This window comes from Hemicordylus capensis, chromosome 4, assembly GCF_027244095.1.
Source record: "Hemicordylus capensis ecotype Gifberg chromosome 4, rHemCap1.1.pri, whole genome shotgun sequence".
Classification (NCBI taxonomy): domain Eukaryota; kingdom Metazoa; phylum Chordata; class Lepidosauria; order Squamata; family Cordylidae; genus Hemicordylus; species Hemicordylus capensis.
In genome coordinates this window covers 3013101-3037829 of record NC_069660.1, presented here as the reverse complement: position 1 = coordinate 3037829, position 24729 = coordinate 3013101, and the positions used below count along the sequence as shown (strand labels likewise).

Below are 24729 nucleotides of genomic sequence, written 5' to 3'. Positions count from 1 at the left end.
TTGTAGTAACTCTTTTGGTTTTAACTGGTTGTTAGCCACCTTGCATGGAGAAGTGAGATCTCTCTTGTCACACTCCTGGCCCAGCTGCAGCGAATGCCACTGCAGAATGCCACAGGCAGCAACTCTGGCCTGTGCTGAACGCAGAGGTTTAGTAAGCAGTCGTCTGCTTAAGCCTCCGAGATCTGTCACCCAGCAAACTGCCCTGGGCTCCAGTGTTTCCAGGCACACCCTTGGCTACCACCAAGGGAGCCATAACTTTTCCAGGCTAAGCAGGCCTAGCACGAAACATGGGCAGCTGCCGAGGCCCATGGCTGACCCAGGACCCTAGGGGCTCCTGCGGATTGCTGCCAGCCTTACTTGACCTTGGCCTCAACTGCAAGTTCACGCTCACTGTGTCACCGGGGGGGGAGGGATATTTTGTGCTAGAATTTCAATTGGAAAATATTTCTCTGTCCTTATGTTTGTGGATAGCGATATAAGGTTATCCTGGAAATTGGGCAGTTAACACTGCAGCTGTACTTAAAAAATGGCCAGCCTGCAGGCAGAGTTGCTCTCATTAATGCTGGGGCAGGATGGGAGACAGGGGAGCAAACAGAGCTCCAGGAAGGAGAGGCAGCTGTGCATCTCCCCACCACCCCAGCCCGGCTTCTTAGGACCAACTGCTCCTGCTAGATGCGGGAGAAGACCACCACCAGTGGTCACAAGCTCTAACCAATAGGGGTTCTTGGCCATTTTGACCCCAGAAAGATATTTTCGTGCCAAGATGATACAGTTGCCCTGCAAATGTTGCCGGGGTATTGAGGGACCACCTGCTCCCAAGAGTTGCTGCCCGCTTGACAAGGTCATCTGAGGGGGCTCTGCTCCGGGTGCCAACAATGAGGGAGGCTCAGTTGTTGTGCACTTGGGACAGGGCCTTCTCTGTTGCTGCCCCCAGGCTTTGGAATGCTCTCCCAGTGGCCATTCGCTCCTCGGACTCCATCACAGTTTTTAGAAAGCTTCTTAAATCTTGGCTTTTTACCCAGGCTTTTACATGACTGTTTCTACTGCTGCTTCTGTGTGTTTTTACTCATTTATAGTTTTTATGCTTGTATTTTATAGTTTTTAAATTAGATTTGTTTTATATTTTAGCTTAATATTTTAATTGTCATTTTTATTGTATGTTTTTAACTTTTGTAAACCACCTTGGGGTTGTTTTTAATGAAAGGTGGTATATAAATTCAACAATAAATAAATAAAAATAAATAAATAAATGACCAACTAGCTGGGGGAAAGAGTTGCTTAGCTCTCTCACAACATGCACATTCTCTGTAGACTGCCACAATTGCCTGGAAAGGCCTTTAGGGTCAAAGAAGGGACCATGAGCTGTATTTTGCAACTGTATGGCGCAAGATCTGAGAAAGCTTCTGCATGTAGAAGCTCAGCGGCCAGCTGGCAACACACAAACACCAACATCTGATGGCCTAAGAATCCACCCAGGCTCTTGTGTCATACTTACAAATAGGATTTCAAAAGACAAATGAAATGAACACAGGTCACTGAAGGCAGACCAGTACACCGCTCCATCTAGCAGCTACTGGGCCCTGTAAGCCATCTGAAGCACTCGGATGAAAAATCTGGTCAACATCCATGAGACACGCACTGCCCATAAAAGGAGAACAGCTCAACGAAAGTAGTAAAGACAGCCACACTAAAAAACCCATCAATGGAGCCAAGAAAGGCAGCCTGATCAGCACCTCCGGGGTCAGGCAAAGCACAACTCACAAGTCCTAAATTATGCTTAATCCCCATCCAAGCAAAGTCAAGACAAGAACCAAGAAAGATGTGGAAGGCATCTCTCTGAAAACAACTCCTTCAAAAGAGCAAAACAAGGCAAAACACAGATTTGCTATTCCAGCTCGGGCTTTTGAAGAGACACGGCAAAAGAAGTCCAAATCCTTCCAGCAGCAGTTCTGGCTTCAGGTCAGAGGTTGTGCAAAACAGCCAAGCGCAGAGAGTAGAATTCAGGTATGGCACTGCGCCATCTGCAGAGTTAACCCAAGTGTGCAGTCCCTGCACGGAAGAGGGTGTCAGATCCTTTCAGCAGCCTTATATTTTACGGAACCACAGACTTTTCTTTCCTTGCTGCTAAATTCTAAAGGCTCGAGGCGCACCAGAAAACGGCAGAGGGAACACTGCTGTGCCTCCATTGCGCTGGAGAGCCAAATAAAGCCTGTGTGCTGAATCTGTGGCCTCTTTAAAACGACCCATTTTAAAACCAAAGCATGGCAGAAGTTGTGTGTGTGTGTGAGCGCGCACGCACACACACACACACACACACACACCTCTGATCAGCAAGGCATTTTTAAGAGTTCTCACAAAACATCTGGCATAACAAGTTTACTTTGGCTCTCTTCCCACCAAACACTCTCCATAAGCCCCCTCAATGGGTACAGGGGCCAATCAGTGCTTGAACTTCAAAGGGAGATTTATGCTACAAATGCACCTTCCAAATGTCAGTGTGCCCTCCCTGCTCAAGGGAGAAGCTGCGTTTCAGTGTGTCTCTTGTACCTTCCTCGGCCTCCTTGTAAAGCATTGTGGGAGGTGAACTGGTCTTGTCCATTTCAGGGTTGAATTGTTGTCCTGAATGTGTCCATTAACTGTCACGCAAGACACCATACTGAGGTGTCTTTCGCTTCTTTCTCCCCAGAGCCATTACTTTTGGTGGGAAAAGTTGTCCCTTCACTCCACCAAAGAGTAACACCCTGCACTTCTTCCCACACCCGTGAGCCTGTGGGTCCTGGGATGGCAGAGATGCAAGGAAGTCACTTGCCCCGCCCATGCACTGTCCAGACTTATCCAAGGTATCCTTGTTTGGTCCATGCTTGGGTCCCAGGGCAGATCACAGCAATGCTTCCCGGAGCACTGGCGCTGGGGTACTGCAGGCCCTCTAGGGCAGCAGCTGGCAATGAGTCAACATTTGTGCTGCAAGTAAATAATGTATATTTGCAGAATTTGTCTTGGCTGACACGTGATCGTGTCAGCGGCCTTGAAATTAAGTTTAGATCATCAGTCGTGGTCCCAGAGGCAGGGAGGAACTATTCTCATTAACGAACGGGTGCAGGACCCGCAATGCCCTGAAAATGTACAGCTGCTTACTGGTCCAGATTGCTACAGACCCAACCTGATACAGCAGAATAAATCCTGACTTAAATTGCCTGCTCGGAGCCAAATGTCTCCATGCAGCTCACTCCAGAAATGGGTTCGAGTTTTACAATTCACTTCCCACTGAGGACAAATAGCTGGCCTTCCGCAGACTGCATGGGCAATAAGCTTCGTTTCCTTGTTCCAGTGCTAAAAGCTCTCATGACAAGAGAGGGTGCCACCGACAAGCAGGACACTACACTGGAAGCCTCTGCAGGGGAGCTTCTCACCACAGAGCCCCCCAACACATCGGGCGGCACCTGCTTCTTGGGTGCTGAACATTCTCCTGGGCAGAAAGCAGCAAAATATAGTGGGGGGTGGGTTGGTAAGTAGGTAGGCAAGAAGCACTTCTTATACTTGGGGAGGAGGACATTTCCACCCGGAAAAAATCTAGGAGGCGGCTTTTCAGTACGCTAAAACGTGGCAGGGGGTGGCATCCACCCAAGAGTTCTGAAGGAACTCGAGTGTGAAATTGCTGATCTCCTAGCAAAAATATGTAACTTGTCCCTACATTCAGGCTTTGAACCAGAGGACTGGAAATGTAACTCCAATTTTCAAAAAGGGATCCAGGGGGATTTGGGAACCGACAGGCCGGAATTTTAGCTTAAATTCTGTGGAAATTAAATTAAATTGATGGAAAGCATACTTAAGGATAAAACTGTTAAACATATAGAAGAACAGGGTTTTCTGGAGGAGAACCAGCCTGGCTTTTGCAAGGGCAAGTCTTGCCTCACTAACCTTTTGGAGTTCTTTGAGAGTGTCAACAGGCATGTGGATAAAGGTGAGCCGGTTGACATAGTATACTTGGATTTCCAAAAAGCTTTTGACAAAGTTCCCCACGAAAGGCACTTGGGTAAACTTAGCAGTCATGGAATAAGGGGACAGGTTCATGTGTGGATTGGTAACTGGTTGAAGGACAGGAAACAGAGGGTAGGGATAAATGGAGAGTTTTCACACTGGAGGGAAGTAAGAAGTGGGGTCCCCCAGGGATCTGTATTGGGACCAGTGCGCTTTAACTCCTTCATAAATGATCTAGAAGTTGAGGTGAGGTGGCCAAATCTGCAGATGGCATTAAACTTTTAGGTTTAATGTTCAAAACAGATTGTGAGGAGCTCAAAAAATCTCTCTCCAAACTGGGTGAGTAGGCAATAAAGTGGCAACTGTGGTTCAATGTAATACATATTGATATGCATCAATAGTGATGCATATTGGGACAAAAAACTCCAACTTCGCATATAAGCTGATGAGAGTTGAGTTGCTGGTGAATGACCAGGAGAAAGAGCTGGGGTCATGGTGGACATTTCGTTGAAAGTGTTGACTCAATGCATGGCAGCAGTGAGAAAGTCCAATTCCATGCTAGGGATCATAAGGAAGGGGACTGAAAATAAGAATCTATGTATAAGATAGATTTGGAGGCCATATTTAGCGTGCTGTGTACTGTTTTGGTCATCGTATCTTAAGAAGGATATTGTAGAACTCAAAGAGGTGCAGAAGAGGGTAACCAAGATGATCAGGGGCCTGGAACACCTTCCTTATGAAGCAAGGCTACAGCATCTGGGGCTCTTTACTCTGGAAAAGAGGTGAATATGGAGAGACATGATAGAGGTATATAAAATTATGCATGGAGTAGAGACAGTGGACAGAGAGAAATTTTTTCTCCCTCTCTCACAACACTAGAACCAGGGGCCATCCCATGAAATTAAATGTCGGGAAACTTAGGACCGACAAAAGGAAGTACTTTTTCACACAGCACATAATTAATATATGGAATTCTCTGCCACAGGGTGTGGTGATGGCCACTAGCTTGGATGGCTTTAAAAGGGGCAAAGGACAAATTCATGGAGACCAGGTCTATCAGGGGCTACTAGTTTTGTGGCAATAGGCCACCTCCAGCCTCAGAGGCAGGATGCCTCTAAATATCAGTTGCAGGGGAGCAACAGCAGGAGAGAGGGCATGCCCTCACCTCCTGCTTGTGGGATTCCCAGAGACATCTGTTGGGCCATTGTTCCTGTGTCGAACAGGATGCGGGACTAGAGAGGCCTTGGGCCTGATCCAGCAGGGTTGTTCTTATGAGAGCCTCTAGGCTGGGCTAAGTAGGGACAGCTGCTTGCTCCCAGCTAAATAAAGAGAGCCCTCACTTGAAAAAGGGGAAAGACCCCAGCTCTGGCACAAGGGCATTTGCTTTAGGGCTGTACCCAAGTCCTGAGCCTTACTCCCCAAGAGTTGGTGTGCTCATGTAAGAACTGGCAGGATTTGGACAAACCGAGTGTTTTAATAAAGACATTTAAGCTGCACACAGTTCTCTCTCATTATCCGAGGTTGAAGATTTTATCAACCAGCCGCCCAGCCTAGAGCTGCCATGCAACTATCTGTATAATCTTTGCAAGATCGCATGCAGGTATAAAAGGAGAGCCCAGAGTCACTGTGCGTTGGATGGGAAGAGCAGCACGCAGCTCTCCAGGAGCCAAGTCACAGCAGTGTGAGAGGAGGGCCACTCCACCGGGACACCCTGTTCAGCCCTTGTCTCTCCTTCTGGACTGCTTTGCCCTCTGCAGTCACTCACGTCCCACCCAAGAACAGCTGCTTGCAACAGTCAGCATCTGATGGCCACAGGCTGCCCTCAATGTGCTGCCCAGGGACAACACAACAGACGGCAAGCTGACACGCAAGCAGAGTCATTCATTACAGGCCCGTTTTTGTCCCGGGGTGTGGAGCAGAACATGCTGCCTGGCTGGAAGGGGCACATTTCCGAGAAATGCTCCTGCCGCTGCCCATTCACTCGCCCTCTGGCTTCTGGCCACTGCAGAACTCCAGTCAGTGGCCAGTCCCTCTGCTCCCAGCTCAAGCTGCCTCTAGAAAAGGCCTTGCCATTTGCCCATGTGGCTGCAGGGGGGGCTGGATCAAGAACTGCCAGACAGCTCAGAGATGTGTGGGAAGCCACTTCAGCAACAGAGTCAGGCAAGGCAGGAGCTGTGGGGGTGGTGGTGGTGGTGGTGGGGAGAATCGTAACACAGCAGTAATTGAGAGAGGGGAGCACCAGATATTCTGGGGATGGGAAAATACCAGGAATTGGGCCCAGAATGAACCTCAGAACAAGTTGGGAACTGGAAAGATTTCTTTCAAGAGAGCACAAGCAGGGGCAGCTCACCCTGACAAGCTGGGGTGGCGGGCACAGATGCCTCTGCCTTCTGGAGCTGCGCTTGCTCCTCTATCCCCTGCCCCACATTTCCCACAGGCTGCCCATTTGCACAGCTCTACCTGATGAATGGCCAGCCTGCAAGCAGTGTGTGGTGGTGGGGGCTGGGGAGAGGAGCAAATGGAGCTTCAGGAAGCAGAGGCAGCTGTGCCTGCTTTGGTGCCCCCTCCCCAACTTGTCAGAACAAGTTGCTCCTGAGCTCAAGGAGTTATTGTTCCTTCCAAAAGAATCACCCCCTTTAGCATTCAAGCAAGCCTGTGCTTGGGCCGCTCAATTCCAGATCTACCAAGATTTGCCCCCACTCCCCCTGCATCTCACACCCCCACACTGTTCCATGGAGACCTTTGCCGCCAAGATCTACTTCACATAACATGGATCAAAAGCATACAGAGACATATCAAGCAGCTCAGCTACAAGCCTCTCTCATCACAAAGGCTGAGGAGGAGTAATAAGAACAGCCCTGCTGGATCAGGCCCAAGGAGGCCTCTCTAGTCCAGCATCCTGTTTCACACAGTGGCCCACCAGATGCAGCTGGAAGCCACAGGCAGGAGCGGAGGGCATTAGTGATGTGCAAACAGGCAGGTTCAGTCTGAAGGTTCAGGGTCGAACCGAACCACCCCGTTTGGTCCAACCCACCCCCCAGCCATTCAGGGGGTTCGCAGCACAAAGAGCGCGCGTAGCACACAGAGGCTGATTGAGCAGGCATGGCGGCATCCAAAATGGCCACCGTGCCGGAGCGGGAAAGCCCAAATTGGCTGAATGGGCTGGTTTGGGAGGCAAGGAGGCCAGCGGGGGGAGGAGGAACCCCCCCACGGATGGCCCTCCCCCACCCACCTAGAGCAAGTTCCCCAGAGGGGGTAAGTTCTAATATATATATATATTTTTAAGCAAAACAACAAGAAAAAAATATCACAAGACCTGCCCCTCCCACTGGACCGAACCAAACTGGGAGTGGGTGGGTTCCGAGGCGGTTCCGCAAAGAACTGGCCCAGTCTGGGTCAGACTCGAACCAAACCAGCCGGTTCCGTGCACACCCCTAGAGGACATGCCCTCTCCCCTGCAACTGGTATTCAGAGGAATCTGCCTTTGAGGCTGGAGGTGGCCCACAGCCCTCTGACTAGTAGCCCTTGATAGACCTCTCCTCCATGAAGTTATCCAAGCCCTTCTTAAAGCCATCCAGGTTGCTGGCTGTTACCACATCTTGTGGCAGAGAATTCCACATGTTGATTATGCATTGTGTGAAAAAGCACTTCCGCTTGTTGGTCCTAAATTTCCTGTCAATCAGTTTCATGGGATGACCCCTGGTTCTAGTGTTGTGTGTGTGAGAGAAAAATTTCTCCCTAACCACTTTCTCCACACCATACATAATTTTATAGACCTCTATCATGTCTCCTCGCTGTCGTATTTTTTCTAAACTAAGAAGCCCAGGTGTTGTAGCCTTGCCTCATCAGAAAGGTGCTCTAGGCCCCTGATCATCGTGGTTGCCCTCTTCTGCACCTTTCCAGTTCTATAATGTCCTTTTTTAGATGTGGTGACCAGAATTGTACACAGTACTCCAGGTGTGGCTGCACCATAGTTTTGTACAAGGGCATTATAATATTATCAGTTTTATTTTCAATCCCCATCCTAATGATCCCTAGAATGGAATTAGCCTTTTTCACAGCTGCTGTACATGGAATTGGGGGAAAAATGCAAAACCCGTGGAAAAAAAACCAAAAATGAATAATGAATGAATAATAAACGGATAAATAACCAGCTGTCAATACACGTGAAAATAATCAAACACATCTGTATAACACATATAAAAATACAATAGCATAATACCAAGTAGAATTACAAAATGCAATGAAAAAATGAGACACCAGTGTATACAGGTGTCCAAACAGAGTCCGAGATGTCTTCAAAATGAGAAATTGAAGAGTACATACAGTACAGGTAATGAGTCCTCAAATCCAAAAGGAGGAAACGATGTACTCAGTAAGATGTTGTGAATGCATATAGTTCAAGTCATGAATCCTTCATACGAGGAAAGCAAGCAACATGCTCTGTAATGACTGATAGTAATTGGTAATAGAAGACAAAGCACATGAGGGAAAAACCATGGAATTGACATTTTCAATGAGCTGTCCACCACGACCCCAAAATCCCTCTCCTGGTCAGTCACTGACAGCTCAGATCCCATCAGCATATACTTGAAGCTGGGGTTCTTCGTCCCAATACACTTGCCAACACTGAACCGCATTTGCCACTTTGTCACCCACTCACCCAGTTTGGAGAGATCCTTTTGGAGCTCCTCACAATCTGTTTTGGATTTCAGTACCCAAACGAGTTTGGTATCATCTGCAAATTTGCGCACCTCACTGCTTAACCCAACTTCCAGACCATTTATGAATAAATTAAAAAGCATTGGTCCCAGGACAGACCCTTGGAGGGCCCCACTTCTTACTTCCCTCCACTGGGAAATCTCTCCATTTATACCTACCCTCTGTTCCCGCTGTCTGCAGTCGCAGACAGGTGAGGCTGCGTCAGGTAGGACTAACTGACCAGGTCTAGGTTGCCATTCACGTGGCATCAGCTGAGTGTGTTTTTCTCAGCAGCCAGCATATACCTTTGAAGGACGACGACCTGAGGCATCCCTCTGAACAATACTCACTTCAAGCTTTTTCTCCTTCTCTGTCAGCACGTCCTTCTGGTTCTGCGTGTACTCAACCAGCATGCGGGCCAGCTGGCGCCGGTCTTCCAGTTCTGCCGCCAGGCGCCCATTGTACTCCGCTAGTAGCAAACATGCCTCGTCCACAGTCTTTGAAAGGCGCTCGGCTGCCTCTTTGTCTAAGTGCAAAGGTGGCAAATAATTTACATTGGCTCCATTCAAAACCCTTTTTGTTGCCGACAAAAAAGCAGCTCCCCACCAGCCAGACTCTTGCCTAAGAGGAGGGACCAGAACCCAGTGGCACAATACCGGCTCTGCATGCAGTCAGCCCGAGGTCCACTCCCCGGCAGCATTGCCAGGTGGCAGCAGATGATGGCAAAGCCCTCTCTCTGCCCAAGACTCTGGAGGGCCACTGTCCAGCTGTGTAGACTCTACTGGGTGAGAGGGGCCGTCCAACCCGCTCTGGCAGAGCAAGGCAACTCCATGTAGAGAGTGAATGCCCATCAGGGAGGTTTGTGGGTGCCAACAGAGGACTGCAAGGGTCTTCAACAAAAGCCCAGGAGCATCCCCCAACGCTGGTGCAGCTAGTTCTGAAGTGCAGTGTGAAGGCAGGCAGGCTGTCTGGCAGGACAGGCAGCTCAGCCTGAGCCTGATCTAGCAATTGTGCAGCCTGCAGTAGCCAGGTCAGAGTCAGCAGCCAGGTGGAACCCAGCTGGCCCTCCCCTGAACCCTGCTGAGCTGGTAGCTACAATACTGCCTGCTGGCCCTCCACAGGGGTAGCAAAGAAGTGCAGACAAGAGCAGGCCAGAAGCACTCTCCTCCAGAGAGCTGCCGTGAGGGCAAAGAGACCAAGCTCTGCTGCTGCCACCGCCAACATGTGCGGCTTGACACCCCTGGGGCCTAACCACTCGAGAGCTATGGTGCCAGAGGGGGCCCACCACCAGATATGGTTGTGTGGGACTCCTCAGGCTGCATCACCTATCTGAAGTATCATCCTCTTATTTATTTATTATCTATCATATTTTTATTTATTATTTCTCTGTGCAAACCGCCCTGAGCCATTTCTAGAAGGGCGGTATAGAAATCAAATGAATGAATGAATGAATAAACAAACAGATAGATAAATACATATGCTCTGCCGAAACCCCAGCCCACTATACGTTGCAAGCACAACATACCTCTCCTCCATTGTGGGATGGCAGGAAGAGAACTTGAACAGGCATTAGAGAATGGGGTGAAAGATGGAAACTAATGACAGAGAAGTAGAGGCTTTGCAAATGTCTCTGGGGCTAAAATGTGGAAGTCCAGGCACAAGCAACTGCCCTGATGAGATGTGAAGCAAGGATCACTTTCAGTGACAACTGCTCTCCACTGCAACATGAGCAACCGTCTTCCAAAGGGGGAAAGAAAGGGCAGCGTGGATGGCAGGGGCCCAGCAACTAGCAAGTTATATGGGGCCAAAAAACCCCAAAGGGAAGAAGAGAGAAGCCCACATTCATCTTTTGCCTGCGAGTCAGAACTTGCAAACACCATCCAGCATCCCAGAGACAGGAAGAGGAGGACAGCCACATCGCTCCCCTCGCACTCAAGTGAGACTTTAGAGTCTCAAGGTGCAAAATTTCACCCTCCTGAGAAAAGGCCACTCATCTATTGCCAGGCGTTTTGAGTATTGCAACTCTTTGTCTAATTCAGTTCTTTCAAACAGAAACCAAAGCTGTCTCCCATCCCATCCCAAAATAACCTTTGAGGCCATATCCTTTGAATTCTTTGATGTGGAAGAGAGCTTTGCGCTCTCCTGGGAAGACTGAATCAGAGTTGCCCCAAAGAGCTACAATACGCGAAACATGGTAGGCAATAAATCATGCCCCCCCAATAATTTTTATTCAATTTTTCCACAATGTTTTTATTATATGCGAAGGTCTCCTCACTTTTCGTTCATGCTTTGGGGGACTTTCCTCACTTTGGAGTCTCACCTGTAATCTTCTCTAACAGTGAAACGTCCTGAACCTCTTGGGGAAGCGAGGCAATCTTCTGTCGTACAGTGGCATCTCCAGAGGCTGCGTTTTCTAGATCTTGCAGGGCTTTGATCAAGTCTTCAGTCTACAGGGTGGAAACAAAAGGCTACAATGACCAGCTATTTTCCTCAAGGCCATGGACGACACACACTGTGTAAAGCACTACTTCCTGTGCATACTGCAACTGCCTTTCACTACCTAGCATACATTCCAGCAGTAATTCTTTAGCATCCGGAAGAACCTCCCTGCAGTTGCTTCCTGAGATACTGACAGCTTCTTCTGAGGCTCTGGGTATCTCTTCTCCCAGAAAAGAGTATCCATTGTCAGAGTTTTGCCCAACACACATTTCTGCTGGAAAGAACTGCTACCCTCCAGGCAACTGCTTGATCAGTCACCATCTGCATAAGGAGGGAGAAGCAGGATTCACTCAAGACATGTTGCTGCCTCCAAGAGCATTCCCCAGGAGTGCTCTCCAAGTGCCTCAGGCTGGACACTGCCTTGTTGGAGTCTCTTAAGTCTCATGCTGGCCTGAGCACCTTGCAAGTCACCCATGTGGTTATCACCAGTGGAGGCCACAGCTCTGTTCAGGCACAGGAGAAACCTCTGCCACACATGACCAGCCCTGCTCCTGCTAATCTCCACTGCTGTGGTTGCCAGTCTGCTGCCTGCTGCAGCCTCTGCCCAGGGGATCAGGTTACCCTTCATACAGGGGGGCTATTGCTCTCACTCATTCTCCAAGATTACTTCTGAAGTCAGGGATCTATAATCTCCTTAGGTTAGCACATAACCCACCATGCACATCAATGACAGGACCTAAACCATAGTCACAAAGAGCAACATGCAGAGAGCTGGCCTCCTCTAGTGAAGGAAAATGGAGAGGTCAAGGTAGGCAGAAAGCTCTGGGCATACTAGCAACTTTCAGAAATGACTGCCACTACTGCTGTGGATATTTATATACTGCTTGTCAACGAAAATGCTCAAAGCTCTTTGGTAACCCAGGACACAGCGGTAGAGAACAGTCAAACTCCACCAAACTGCATCAGATTTCATCCCATTAGCTCAGAGAAGGGTAAACAAGTAGCGATGCTTCCCTGACATAAAGGTCCCTGCCATGAGGAGCTTACACAATAAACTTGGAGCAAGAGAACACACATTTCCCCTCACCTGAATCATCTTGATCATTCTTCCCACATGGAATTATTCACAACCCTATTCCCAAATTCATGGTTTTACTGGGATGGGATGGGATGGGAGTTTACCATTAGGGGTGTACACAAAACCGGCTTGGCCTGTTTGGCTCGAATCCGAACCCAATTCGAACCAGGGTGGGTAGGTTTGGTTTTGCTCGAACCCACCCCCTGGTTCAAATTTGAACCCAATTCCAACTGGCTCTAAAAGGTAAAGTTGTGCTGTCGAGTTGGTGTCAAGTCCTAGCAACCACAGAGCCATGTGATTTTCTTTGGTAGAATACAGGAGGGGTTTCCCATTGCCATCTCCCACACAGTATGAGATCGGAGCATTGGTTTCACTTGCCGTGAAGGCTTCTTCTGGTTGGTGTTGCCAGGGACACCTCTGGGTTATCCTTTCCCACTAGCTCCTAGGCAGGACAGATTTGATTTGCCAACAGAGATTTGGCCACGCCTCCTTGGGGCTAGGAGGATAACCCCTCCCAGTTCTTTCGTCCAAGATACATATACACACCAAAGAAGGTAACAGAAAGGTAAGAACCATGGAAACAACAGGAACTAAAAACCGGGAAACTGAACTAAGTGCTCGGAAGATCTACAAGAGTTAGCCCTGGAGCGGTAGTGATGACTGTCCCGAAAAGCTATTGCTTAGCCTAGGGAGTCAGAGGATACACCACCTCTATCAGGATAAGGCCAGGAGCGCCAAACTGGGTGGGTTGAGGTGTCCCTGGCAACACCAACCAGAAGAAGCCTTCACGGCAAGTGAACCAATGCTCCGTTCTCGGTTGTTGTTGCCAGGGACACCTCTGGGACATACCACAGCTTGGCCAAAACCGGGCGGGAGCGCTCCGGCCTACTCCTGAGGGAGGACCCGCTGAAGCACCCTTCTGCCAAACGCGGCTTGGATGGTAGCGTGGGTCTCGATTTTATAATGCCTGGTAAACGTTGAGGGCGTGGACCAAGTGGCGGCCCTACATATGTCCTGAGCTGGTGCATTAGATGAAAAAGCGGCTGTGGAAGCTGCAGCCCTTGTTGAGTGCGCCAAGATGTTTGTTGGTGGTCTAAGATGTTGCACCTCATACGCTAGTACGATGCATGCCCGTATCCAACAGGCGATTGTGGGTGAGGTTACGGGGGAACCTAAGGACCTAGGGTGAAACGAAACGGACATCTTGTCCGTGGTCCGAAGTGAGGCTGTGCACTTCGCTTAATATATCTCTTTAGACATCGACGGACATCTAGCTTGTGCCACAACTTCTCCTTCTCATGCACTGGATGCAGGCAGAACGAAGGGAGGAAAACATCCTGAGACTGGTGAAAAACCGAAGCGACCTTAGGTCTAATGAAAGGGTCTGGGATCAGCCTCACAGCTTCCTTGGAGAAGATACAGAATAATTTGTGAATAGACAGAGCTCTCAGCTCCGAAACCCGCCTTGCCGATGTTATTGCTACTAGAAAAGCCAGTTTGAACGACAGCACCTTAAGCGGGATGTCAGCAATCGGTTCAAATGGAGCCCTTTGAAGTGCCTTTAGGACAACATGCAGCTCCCATGACGGAAAGCGGTGAACAGTTGGTGGGGACAACAGCGTTGCTCCCCGCAAAAAACGTTTGAGGTACGGAAACGTTTGCCAAGTGTCCATCTTATTTCCTGATATCAGGCCTACTAGGGACGCTGCTTGGCGTTTTAAGGTGTTTGGTCGTAGACCTTTTTCCAAGCCCTCTTGTAGAAAAAGGAGGACGTGCTGCAACTTGGCGCTGCCCCTAGGTACTGAGTGACAGACTGACCAATGAAGAAAAGCCCTCCACGTACATTGGTATATACGGTTAGTAGAGGGTCTACGGGACGCCAACATGGTGGTGACGACTTTAGTCGAATAGCCAAACTGTCTTAAAGTTCGCCGCTCAGTCTCCATGCAGCAAGCCTTAGCCAGCCTGGATCGGGATGCAGAACTGGCCCCTGTGACAGCAGGTCGGGAAGGACTGGAAGTTCCCAGGGAGCCTCCGTGGATAGATCTAGGAGCTCTGGGAACCAAGGCCTTCGTGGCCAGAACGGAGCTATTAATTAATATGGCTTGGGCTCGCAGTAGCCGTATCCTCCTCAGGACCCTGGCTAACAAGGGGGTCGGGTGGTAGGCGTACAGTAGGCCCTCCGGCCATTCGGTTGATAGTATATCCGAGGCCACAGCCCTCCTGCATGGGAACCTGGTCATCAACCGAGGCAGTTGTGCGTTCGACTGAGAGGCGAAGAGATCGACCACTGGGGTTCCCAGTCTCCTGACGATTGCCTGGAAGATAGTTGGATGTAGTGACCACTGCCCTGGCTGGATGGCTTCCCTGCTGAGCCAGTCTGCCAACACGTTGAGATCTCCTTTCACATGATGGGCTGTCAATGAATTTAACTCCCTCTCTGCCCAAGAGAGTAAGTGAATCGCCTCCAGGTGTAATGATTTCAAACGGGTTCCGCCTTGCCAGTTCACGTGCGCCTTTGCAGTTGTGTTGTCTGTTTTTATTAATACGTGACGCTTGCGAACTGTCAAATGGAAAGCTAGCAGCGCCAGTCGAATGGCATGGAGCTCCCTCCAGTTGATGCTGTGCTTCTTTTCTGCCTCTGTCCACAGTCCCTGGGTCGTCAGGCTGAGGCAGTGGGCACCCCAGCCCGTCGCTGGCGTCCGTGGTCACTACGATTCTGGGGGAGTCCCGAAACTCCCTTCCCTGGAGCAGGTTCACCGGAGACAACCACCAACAAAGTGATCTCCTGAGAGTGGGTGACAGCCTCAACCTCAACTTCCTCCGCCATGCAATAGAGACCTGGTGAGGGAGCAGGAACCACTGGAGGGGCCTGTAGAGTAGATGAGCCCATGAGACGACCTCTATCGTGGCGACCATCAGGCCCAGGAGCCTTGCTAGAGACAACAACAGAGGGGACGGAGACAGCAGAATGCCCTGTATTACCTCCCTGATCGTCTCGAAGCGGTCTTGCGGAAGGAAGAGCCGGTCTCTTTTTGTGTTGATCACAACGCCCAGGTGACGGAGCTGATGGCTCGGAATGAGTTGACTCTTTTTTCGGTTGACTACGAAACCGTGAAGTTCTAATTCTGAGAGTGTCACTGAGAGATCCCGCTGGGCCTCTAGGTGGGTATGGGATTGAACGAGCAAATCGTCGAGATACGCAAATAACCTGACCCCCTGTAGTTGAAGGCGCGCCACCAGGGGAGCCAGGACTTTGGTGAACACCCTGGGAGCGGACGAGAGGCCAAACGGAAGAGCAGCGTATTGAAAATGAAGGTCTGCGTACTTGAAGCGCAACAGCCTTCTGCTCTCCTGGTGAATCGGGATATGCAAATAGGCCTCCTTGATGTCGATAGACACTAAGAGGTCCAGATGATGCAGGGCCTCCGTGATTGACTGTAATGTCTCCATGCGAAAATGCTCCCGCTTTACCCATTTGTTCACGTATTTTAAGTCTAGGACCGCTCGCCTGGACCCGTCTCTTTTGGGGACGGTAAACAGAATAGAATAGACGCGCCCCCGCCCCCCCCCGGGCGGATGGAACCGGTTCTATCGCTCCAATTTCCAGCAGGTGATGGATCGCCTGGGACATCTCTGCATGTTTCTTCCAAGAGCGAGATCTTGGGGTTGGAAGAAACCTTTGAGGAGGGGGGGCGTCCAACTATTCTGTACCCTGTCCGAATGATTTGAAGGACCCAACTGTCTGTTATGGAGGACTCCCAGATGGAGAGGAAGCCCCCCAGACGGCCCCCCAGGAATTCCAAGTGGGCGTCATTGACTTGTCTTTTGCTTGGTTGCAGTGGGCTGTGGCTTGAAGTATGGCCGGCCCCTGTAAGAGGAACGTTGGCAGCCCCAGGAACCACGCTGTTGCCTAGTGTCTCTATCCCTGCCCCTGAAAGGCCGAGAACCTCGAAAGGGCTGTGACTGAGAAAACCCCTTCTTAAAAGCACGATCGGGCTTGTGGCCAGCCAATGGCATGGTTTTGCGCTTGTCATAAGATTCCACTAGGACGTCCTTAAGGGCGGCCTCCCCGAACAATTTTGTTGCGTCGTAAGGCACAGCGGTCAGGTTACTCTTTGACGTATTGTCAACTGACCAGTTCTTTAACCACAAGTGGCGGCGCCCCAGCACTGATGCAGCAGCTACTCTTGAGGAAAACCTGACGGAGTCCAATGTAGCATCCCCTATAAAGGCCTGAGCCTTCTGCACCTTGACCAGTTCCTGTCTTAGTTTAACTGGGTCAGAGGGTGTGTCATTGAGTAGATCGTCTAGCCACAAGAGGGAGGCTCTTGTGGCCATAGAGGCTGCAGTGGCCGCTCGTGTGGACAATGAAGAATTATTATGTGCTCTCTTAAAGGCAAGCTCAGCCTTTTTATCGGCTGGGTCCTTTAACGTTACCTCACCATCCCGTGGGACCAGGGAATTGGAGACCAACTGGGCGATGGAAGCATCAGCGCAGGGCGTCTTGAGTAGGTCAGATGGTTCCTGCTGGTAAGAGTAGAAGCGGTTAGTCACTGACATAGGTTTCCTATTAGCTGCTGGGAGCAACCATTCCTGCTTAACTACCTCTGTGAACAGCCTAGGGAAGGGCAATAGAATGTCCTTAGGCTTCGCCCTTGGGAAAATTATCTCCCCTTTGTCAGAGGTGGCGGAATCGATGGATGCACCCTGATGCAGTCCAATTGTCTTAATAATTCGAGACATTAATGGATTGTAATCCTCGGCCACAAATAGCCTTTGCGAGACCGACACAGCCTCGTTGTCCTCCCCTCCAGACCACTCCCCTTCCTCCCTGTCGGGGTGTTCTGGATCTTGTGGCAGACGTCCCGGGTTGGATGGACTATCCCCCGCATCGGAATCCGAGGCATTGGGGGCCCTTGGTTTCGTGGGTCTGAGGTCAGCTGGGGTAGGATCCCCGGAGTTGTGCTCAGAAAGCTCAGAAGAACGAGAGGAGGAGGGTGCGTGCTTTGCAGGCTTTGACACCTTTTTATTTTTAAGGTGTTTTTTCTTTTCTTTTGCCTTTTTAGGTGAGGGGCTATCTTCCCTACTGGAGGAGGAGCTTTCAGAGGACGAGATGGTCCTTTTCTTTCTCTTATAATTTCTTTTTTTCCTTTTTAGCAGGTCTGACCTGGTAAACTGTCTCTATGATGGCATTTTTAAACCATGCCTGCCATTCAGGAGGTACGGTCTTTGGCATGGTTATGGAAGGGACAGCAACTCCTGACATGCTAGTCTGCCCCAGTGTCACAATAGCAGGATCCCGATACTCCCCCGGTACCTCCCTGAAAGGTGATTCCACACACGAGGTCCCTGCAGAGGGCTGGTTGGAAGCCTCTAAAATGGCTGCCGCTCCCTCCTTTCGTGCCATTTTTGCCCTCTCCTCCGCCATTTCGCGCTCTTGTAAAAGCAATATCTGCCTTATCTCCGCCGATGTAGGAGGCGGATTAGCACAGGGAAACCTCGAAAAGAGCAGGCAGTTGTCCGAATCTAAAGAGGTCGTTTGTGCCGTGCGTCTCGCAGCCCGAAGGCAGGAGAACAGGGGCAAGCCGAGAAGCGAGCGGCGCGGGCGGCTCTGAGGTGGCTGTCGCAGGCAGCGAGGCCGTTTTGAGAGCTGCGGCTCTTGGGGCAAGAAGCGCTGCCGCTGCTGCAGCTATCGGCGGGAGAATCGGGCGGTCTACCGACAATAGTTGAGGAGCCTGAGAGGCGGTCTGCCGAAAGTGGCTGAGGGGCCTGAGAGGTGGGCGGGAGACCCCCTCTATGCAGGGGCAAGCCAAATGGCTTTGAAGTGCCGGGACCAAACGGCTCTTGGCGGGGCCCGCATAGCACTAAAACAAACTTTCCCCTATGCTCAAACTCCATACAAGAGGGAGCGGGACGGGAGAGGGAGGGGGGGAAGAGAAGGGACTAAGAGAATGACAATAAGGGTTTTTGTTTTGTTTTTTATGACAAAGGACAAAGGAGGACGAACGACGAGGAAAAACTCACGACAGGAAACTAAATGCAAAGAATAATTGTGGAGCTCAAGAAAAACTCTCTGCCTGGAGCTGAGCGAGGACAGAAAGAACTGGGAGGGGTTATCCTCCTAGCCCCAAGGAGGCGTGGCCAAATCTCTATTGGCAAATCAAATCTGTCCTGCTTAGGAGCTAGTGGGAAAGGATAACCCAGAGGTGTCCCTGGCAACAACAACCGAGAAGATGACTTTCTGCATCTTCCTATATCGCTGCTGCCTGATAGGCACCAGCGGGGATTCAAACCAGTAACCTCTTGCTCCCTAGGCAAGTTACTTCCCTGCTGCACCATTAGGTGGCTCTAAGAGGTTCTACAAGGGGTATAATGGGGACTCGAACTGGCCCATTATTCCCTATGCAGAGTACAAAAGCAGGGGCACAAAACCAGGGCGGGTGGTAGGCAGGGATGCCTACCACCCACTGAACCCCAAAGCAATCAGACCCTCCTGCGATTTTTAATGATTTAAAAAGATTTTTCTTTCCTTTTTTTGGCATTTCTCCATAGGGAATAATGAGACTGCCCCCTTGTGGAGTTCCTGGACACCAAACAACTTCACCCCATTTTTGTTTTGTAATTTGTAAGATTTTAGCCGGTCTCAATGCTAAAAGAGGAGAGCTGGTCTTGTGTTAGCAAGCATGTCTTGTCCCCTTAGCTAAGCAGGGCCCGCCAGTTTGAACAGAACCAGGATCTGTTTGGTTTGGACTCGGACCGGCATTGCCAATTCAATGCCCTGTCTGGTTCCAGTTTGAACCGGACCGGTTTGAATTCAAACCAATTCAAATTCAAACCTGTTTGCACATCCCTATTTACCATCAATCCTTCCACAGCTGTTTATCTCTGATGGTAAACTCCCATCCCTGTAAAACTCTGAATTTGCAAAGAGGGGTGTGAATAATTCCATGTGGGAAGAACGGTCAAGTTTCAAGATGATTCAGATGGGGGGATAGTGTGTGCTCTCTTGCTCCAAGTTAATCACAACTTCCTTGGCACCAGCTAAAAGCACCTTCCATTCCAACAAGCGCCCGACTGAACGGCACCTGCCACTCCTGCTCTGGCAAGCCCAACTCCTCAGAGGTGTGTGGCCATGAATGCCGGTTCCACGGCAGCAGCATATCCACTGGCTTCTGTTTTTAGGCCCCTGTTTGCACTACAGCCAAAGGAGCTGAGTGGCAGTGGGCACCCAACACAGAATTCTTCCTTTCATCTTAAGTTCTCCGGAGCCAAGCAGAGAGCCAATCCGCTTTGTATCTAAATTTATCTCCTGTTCACACAGAACTCAAAGCCCCACTTACAAGACTTTAAAACACAAACATGCAACTTACAATCTAATCATAAGTGTACAAAAGAACAATAATAGACTGTCAACTTAGGAGTGTCATAGTTAAGGAATGCAGAGGTTTAAAAACAGAACAAGCCTATCTTCAGGGGAAGCTCTTGGGGAGGCGGGGCAGGTTTGCAGCTGGTGACCAAAAATATAAAAAAATCAGGATACTGCAGAGCTCAAAAAGAATGCAGAAAAGTGCAAGAGTCAAGGGGTGGAGCATCTTCCCTCAAGAAATGCAACCAACCAACCATCTTTATTACGGTCCAAGACCAGCATACTCAAGGAAAGCAAACTGTTCAGCTTTTTAAATAAGAAGTACACAGCTCAAAGGGAGGGTCAGAATCAGTGTTCCCTGGAACATAGATTCCCAGATGATGTGGAGTACAACTCCCATCTCCCCAAGCCAAAGGCCATTGCAGCTGGGGATTATGGGAGTTGTAGTCCACAACATATGGGAATTCCTGTTCCAGGGAACACTGGTCAGAACATGTCATCCATGGCAAGGAGAATGTGCCCAGAGATAAGTTTCTCTCCCTCATAATCCTGGAAATTGCTTGGCAGCAGACTCAGGAGACAAAAGAATGCCCATCTTCACACTGTGCAATTAACATATGGAATACTTTGCCACAAGAGATGGTTAGGGGCCTCTGAGGGGAGATTAGACAAAGCCCCAAAGGGGAGACCAGTCAACAACTATTTGCTGTGATGGCTAAATTAGAACCACCACCAAGTTCGATCTACCCCAGCTGGTGGGAAAATTCCCTGCGAGCTGCCGCCAGTCCCAGGAGAGAATACTGGGCTAGGCTGGCCAGTGGCCTGCTCAGCTGCAGTTGGGGGGACAAAGAGAGCAGGGTGGCATCCACCCAGCCACAGACAGAAGTGGGGTGCTGAGTGAGAGGTGCCTTGGAGCTAAGCCAGCAGGGCTCCACTCACTTGACATTCTTTTCAATTTTATTTCTCAAGCTAGAGTTTCATCTCCTGCCTTTTGGCCCACAAGGCAGCTCACAACACTGAAAAAGAAGCTACAAAAAGCAACAGGAACCCATTAACAATTCAATCAATACCAGAATGAAGAGACAGAGAAGCAGCAGGGTAAAATAAAACCAAACCAAACACCTGTCAACCAAGTGCCTTTGACCAGGTGACAAACACCATGAGAAGTAGGCCAGGTAGGCCTCAAGGGGTAGGAGGTTCCACAGTCTGGGGGCTGTAACCAAGAAGGCCCTGCCACATATCCCTCTCCCCACACCCCTCCAAACCTGGAGGAAGCGCGGTGGGATACAAAGCAGGGCCTTAGATGATGAATGAAATTCTTAACAGAGCTGGGGCCTCACTACTGGGAATTCCTCCTGCATGAGCCTCCTTGAAATAAATGGAAGACAGTAAAATCATGCAGCTTCTTACACAAGAGTTTCCCCATGGCACTAGCTTGGTTAATTTGTAACCCGTATTCATTAGTTTGGATGGTTTATTTAAAAAAGACAGACTCCCCAAAGGATTCCAAGATCAAAGTTGTAATCTACATGCTTAACCCTGTTATCGTAAAATGCACCAATGAGTATCTGAGGAGTTAAGAGCACTGCCATGTGTATCAGAAATTGCTCACCATCATGGAGGCTGCCACATTCCTTCCCTTGCTGTTCTGCAGTATAAGGCAACAGGGGATCTCTAGAGTGGGCCACTTCTCCCCTGCTTTCCTGCAGCCTTTTAGATGAGCTCCACAACTCAGCTCCAAAGGTAAGAGCGCAGCCCATCAACACTAGTGCCAGGCAAAGGTGGAACCGGCTGATGAGAAGGCTCTGTGTACTTGCCAGCCAGTCACTGTAGGCAATATTGATCTAGAGATGGGCTAATTAGCCAGGGGTGGGCAAACGTGACCCTCCAGCTGTTGTTGAACTACAACTCCCATCATCCCCAGCCACAATTTATTGTGGTTAGGGATGATGGGAGTTGAATGGGTCTTCACACCCACTGGAAGACGGAGCTTTCAAGTTTGCAAATGCCTGAGCTCTTCTCCTGTAAAGAGATCCTAATTTGTACAGCTTTCAAAAAAGCTCCAGTGCCTATTAGGAGGGTGGAGGGCAAGCAGGTTAAGATAATTTGGACCTAATCTATGCTTCTAAGAGAGAGAACAGATCAGAAAGGGCAGCACAAGAAGACCCAAGTAACCCAAACCTCAGCTACCTAACCCTGCTGGAGTTTCAGGGAAGACCCTCCTCCTCTGAAGACTGTAAGGAAAGCTGGCCAAGCTCAGCATCCTTCCTGGCTAGAGTGATCACCAGCTGTTGCAAGACAAAGACATCAACAGGGAGCTCTGCCCTTTCCCGAGGAGAATTCTCCCTGCAGCGTACCCTCTGGGAGCTCCCTTCTCCTCCTCCAGGGGCACACTTAAGTATACCTCCTGCCAGGGAAAGAACGCCCAGCCTCCTTCCCTGAGCAGGCGGGCTGTTAGCGCTTCACTTCATCCCAAGGCTCTGGTCTGAGCACAGAAGCCACACACGCTTGCTTGCTAAGTCCTTTGTCTAGAAGGGATGCTGCAAGATTTGCCACAACCTTACGGCTGCAGCATGAAGACCTTGCTGTACCAAGCCAGCAAGAAGCTGCTGGGGTGCCAGATGATGTAAGCCACAAGTCGTGTGAGCTACACAGTGCCATCCACCAATACTGCTTATAAGCCACCCAGGCACAACAAGAGGTGGCAGGTGACAAGTTCCCTGGCCCCCGCAGGAGCTCACAACCGAGAAAGAGACCCAAGGGAGAAAACAGAGGGCAGGGAAGGGAATGCAGCCAGGGTAAACAGGAGACGAATATGCTGGCACTTCAAGTTTATGTTGAGGGAAGTGTGGGTTGAGCAAAACACCCCTAATTTTTGCCCAGCAAAAGTACAGAAATCTTTCAGTGTATGCACACTCCTTGATGCCTCTTGGAGATTATAGGGACTGGAGAACTGCCAGACTCCATCCAGATAGGTGCAGTCCTCAAAGGCCTCCAGCAGATTATGCATTCTGGTCAGAGAAGGCCTTCTCATGCAGGGATTATGTGCACATTCTCTGTGAGGCTTGTTCCTATGTGTATTAGTCGCCCTCAAATTTGTGTATTAGATGCCGAGGCTTTTAATTAGATATTGTTTTAATTGTGTTTTAATAGTTGAAATGTTTTAATCTTTTTATTGGTTGTTTTTATTGTTTTGTTGTAAACTGCCCAGAGAACTTGCGTTTGGGGTGGTATAAAAATGTGTTAAACAAACACACACGAACATTACCCTCGGCATATAGATATTTAGGCTTAGCTGTAGAAGGGTATAGGAAACAGAGGGCTGTGTCAAAGGCTGATAGAGGTCTATAAAATCATGCATGCTGTGGAGTGGAGAGATAAATTTTTCTCCTTCTCGAATGACACTAGAACCAGGGGGTCATTCCATGAAACTGATTGCCAAGAGGAAGTACTTTTTTCATATAATGCATAATCAACTTCTGGAATTCTCTGCCACAAGATGTGGTGACAGTCACCAGCCTGGATGGCTTTAAGGAGGGTTTGGCTAAATTCATGGAGGACAAGTCTATCAATGGCTACTAGTCTGAGGGCTATAGGCAAGACGCCTCTAAGTGCCAGTTGCAGGGGAGCAACAGCAGGACAGGGGGCATGGCCCCTCAGCTCTTGCCTGTGGGCTTCTCAGAAGCACCTGGTGGGCCATTCTGAGAAACAGGATGTTGGACTAGTTGGCCTTTCTTGGGCATGATCAAGGAGGGATGTACTTAGGATCTGAAGGGAGGCATCATGCAAGTGGCTGGAAGGGGATTCCAGGCGTAAGAGGCAGCAAGGAAGAGAGGACAGACTTCAGAGGGGGTGGGAGAACTCTGGGTGGCAGCAGGTAGAGTGCGAAGCTGGAGGAGTGAAGCTCACAGGCAGGAGCAGAACAGGAGAACAACACAGAGAGGTAGCGAGGGGCCAGGCCACGGAGGTGCAGCAGAAGTCTTTGGGGCCATCTCCTGTCTGCTTACTGCAAGTCTTGCCCTAATTCCTGGAGAAGTCGCAGGTAGAATCCTGCCATCTGCTCACTTAAACCAGGTCCGAGCCAGGCTGAGCCGGTCTGGGAGTTCTTGGGGACTTTGAACCACCCTTGGTTCCTCAGCCCGTTGGCCATTCCCTGCACACTGCTGCCTCTCCCATGGAGACACTTCCTGACACGGGAGGCTCACTGCTAACCAAGTGGTCCTGGACACCTAAGCATCTTCTCTCCCAAGACCTGCATCCCAAACAAGGACAACAATCCATCTTTAGACCAAGCTGCAGTCACACATGATATGAAAGACCTTTTCTTCAGGTCTGCAATCACACATGATATATAAAGATATTTTACTAGACAGCCTTGTGGATCAGTGGGGTAGGGGTTCCACGGACTTCCTGCAATCATATATTAGCTACATATATGCTCAATGAAATCACATCATGCTGGGTTGTAATACGCCGTTTTTCTTTGGGCAATTTATTTCATTTTGCTTTGAATGTAGCAATTTCATGAAATAATATTTGTTTGACACCCCCTTTTTTCTAGGTTTCGTGTTCTTCCCCAGTTGGTGAGCACCAATGGTTTGAAGCAGATTAAGGACTGTGATGTTATTTGTGACGTTGCACTCATGAAATGGTGCCACCTGGGGGCTCCTCTTTCCAAGAGGGGGCTTCATACATCTCCCATCCTCCACCTTCCAGACATACCAGAAGGGGCCCAGCATTGGGGTCCTGTGGGGAGTAACTCCCTGGGTAATCGTCATCTTCCTCTTCTTGTATCTGCTGAAACGTCCGCTTCAAGGACTTCTTCTCCTCTGTAACTAAACAGACATACACACAGCCATTCACACCCGATGAAATGACATTTTTCAACAGCACTTTTGCAAAACCTGAATCATGTCAGGCACTGTTTCATCTTTTGGAGGAAGGTGCAAGTGTCTAAGCAGGCTCACATATTTATTTCTTTTTTTAAAAAGTTAGCAGCTCAGAAACATTGGCACCAAATCACCATCACGTACCTAACTGTCCCATGGATCAGACTGAACAGCAAGCGTTATCACCTGGAAGCCTGTTGGGAAAGGGATACCTCAGTGCTTCTATCCTTTCCCCACGGGTGTGGTCGGAGAAAAACACAGCCAGTGTACAGATT

At 49.6% G+C, this 24729-nt stretch overlaps 1 protein-coding gene across 5 annotated transcripts in view; it reads right to left on the bottom strand.

Moving 5' to 3' along the window:
- The window catches only part of RPRD1B (regulation of nuclear pre-mRNA domain containing 1B), a 62529-nt gene that overhangs the window by 19102 nt on the left and 18698 nt on the right, over positions 1–24729 (bottom strand). For 3 of the 5 annotated variants that reach the window (XM_053245196.1, XM_053245193.1, XM_053245191.1), the window contains exons 4-7: positions 24288–24400; positions 16637–16726; positions 11000–11126; positions 9030–9205 (exon numbers count right to left, since the gene is read on the bottom strand). In XM_053245196.1, the coding sequence (XP_053101171.1) occupies positions 9030–9205; positions 11000–11126; positions 16637–16726; positions 24288–24400 (506 nt within the window). The remainder of the gene's footprint in view (positions 1–9029; positions 9206–10999; positions 11127–16636; positions 16727–24287; positions 24401–24729) is intronic. The other 2 variants (XM_053245192.1, XM_053245194.1) reach the window with 2 other exon arrangements.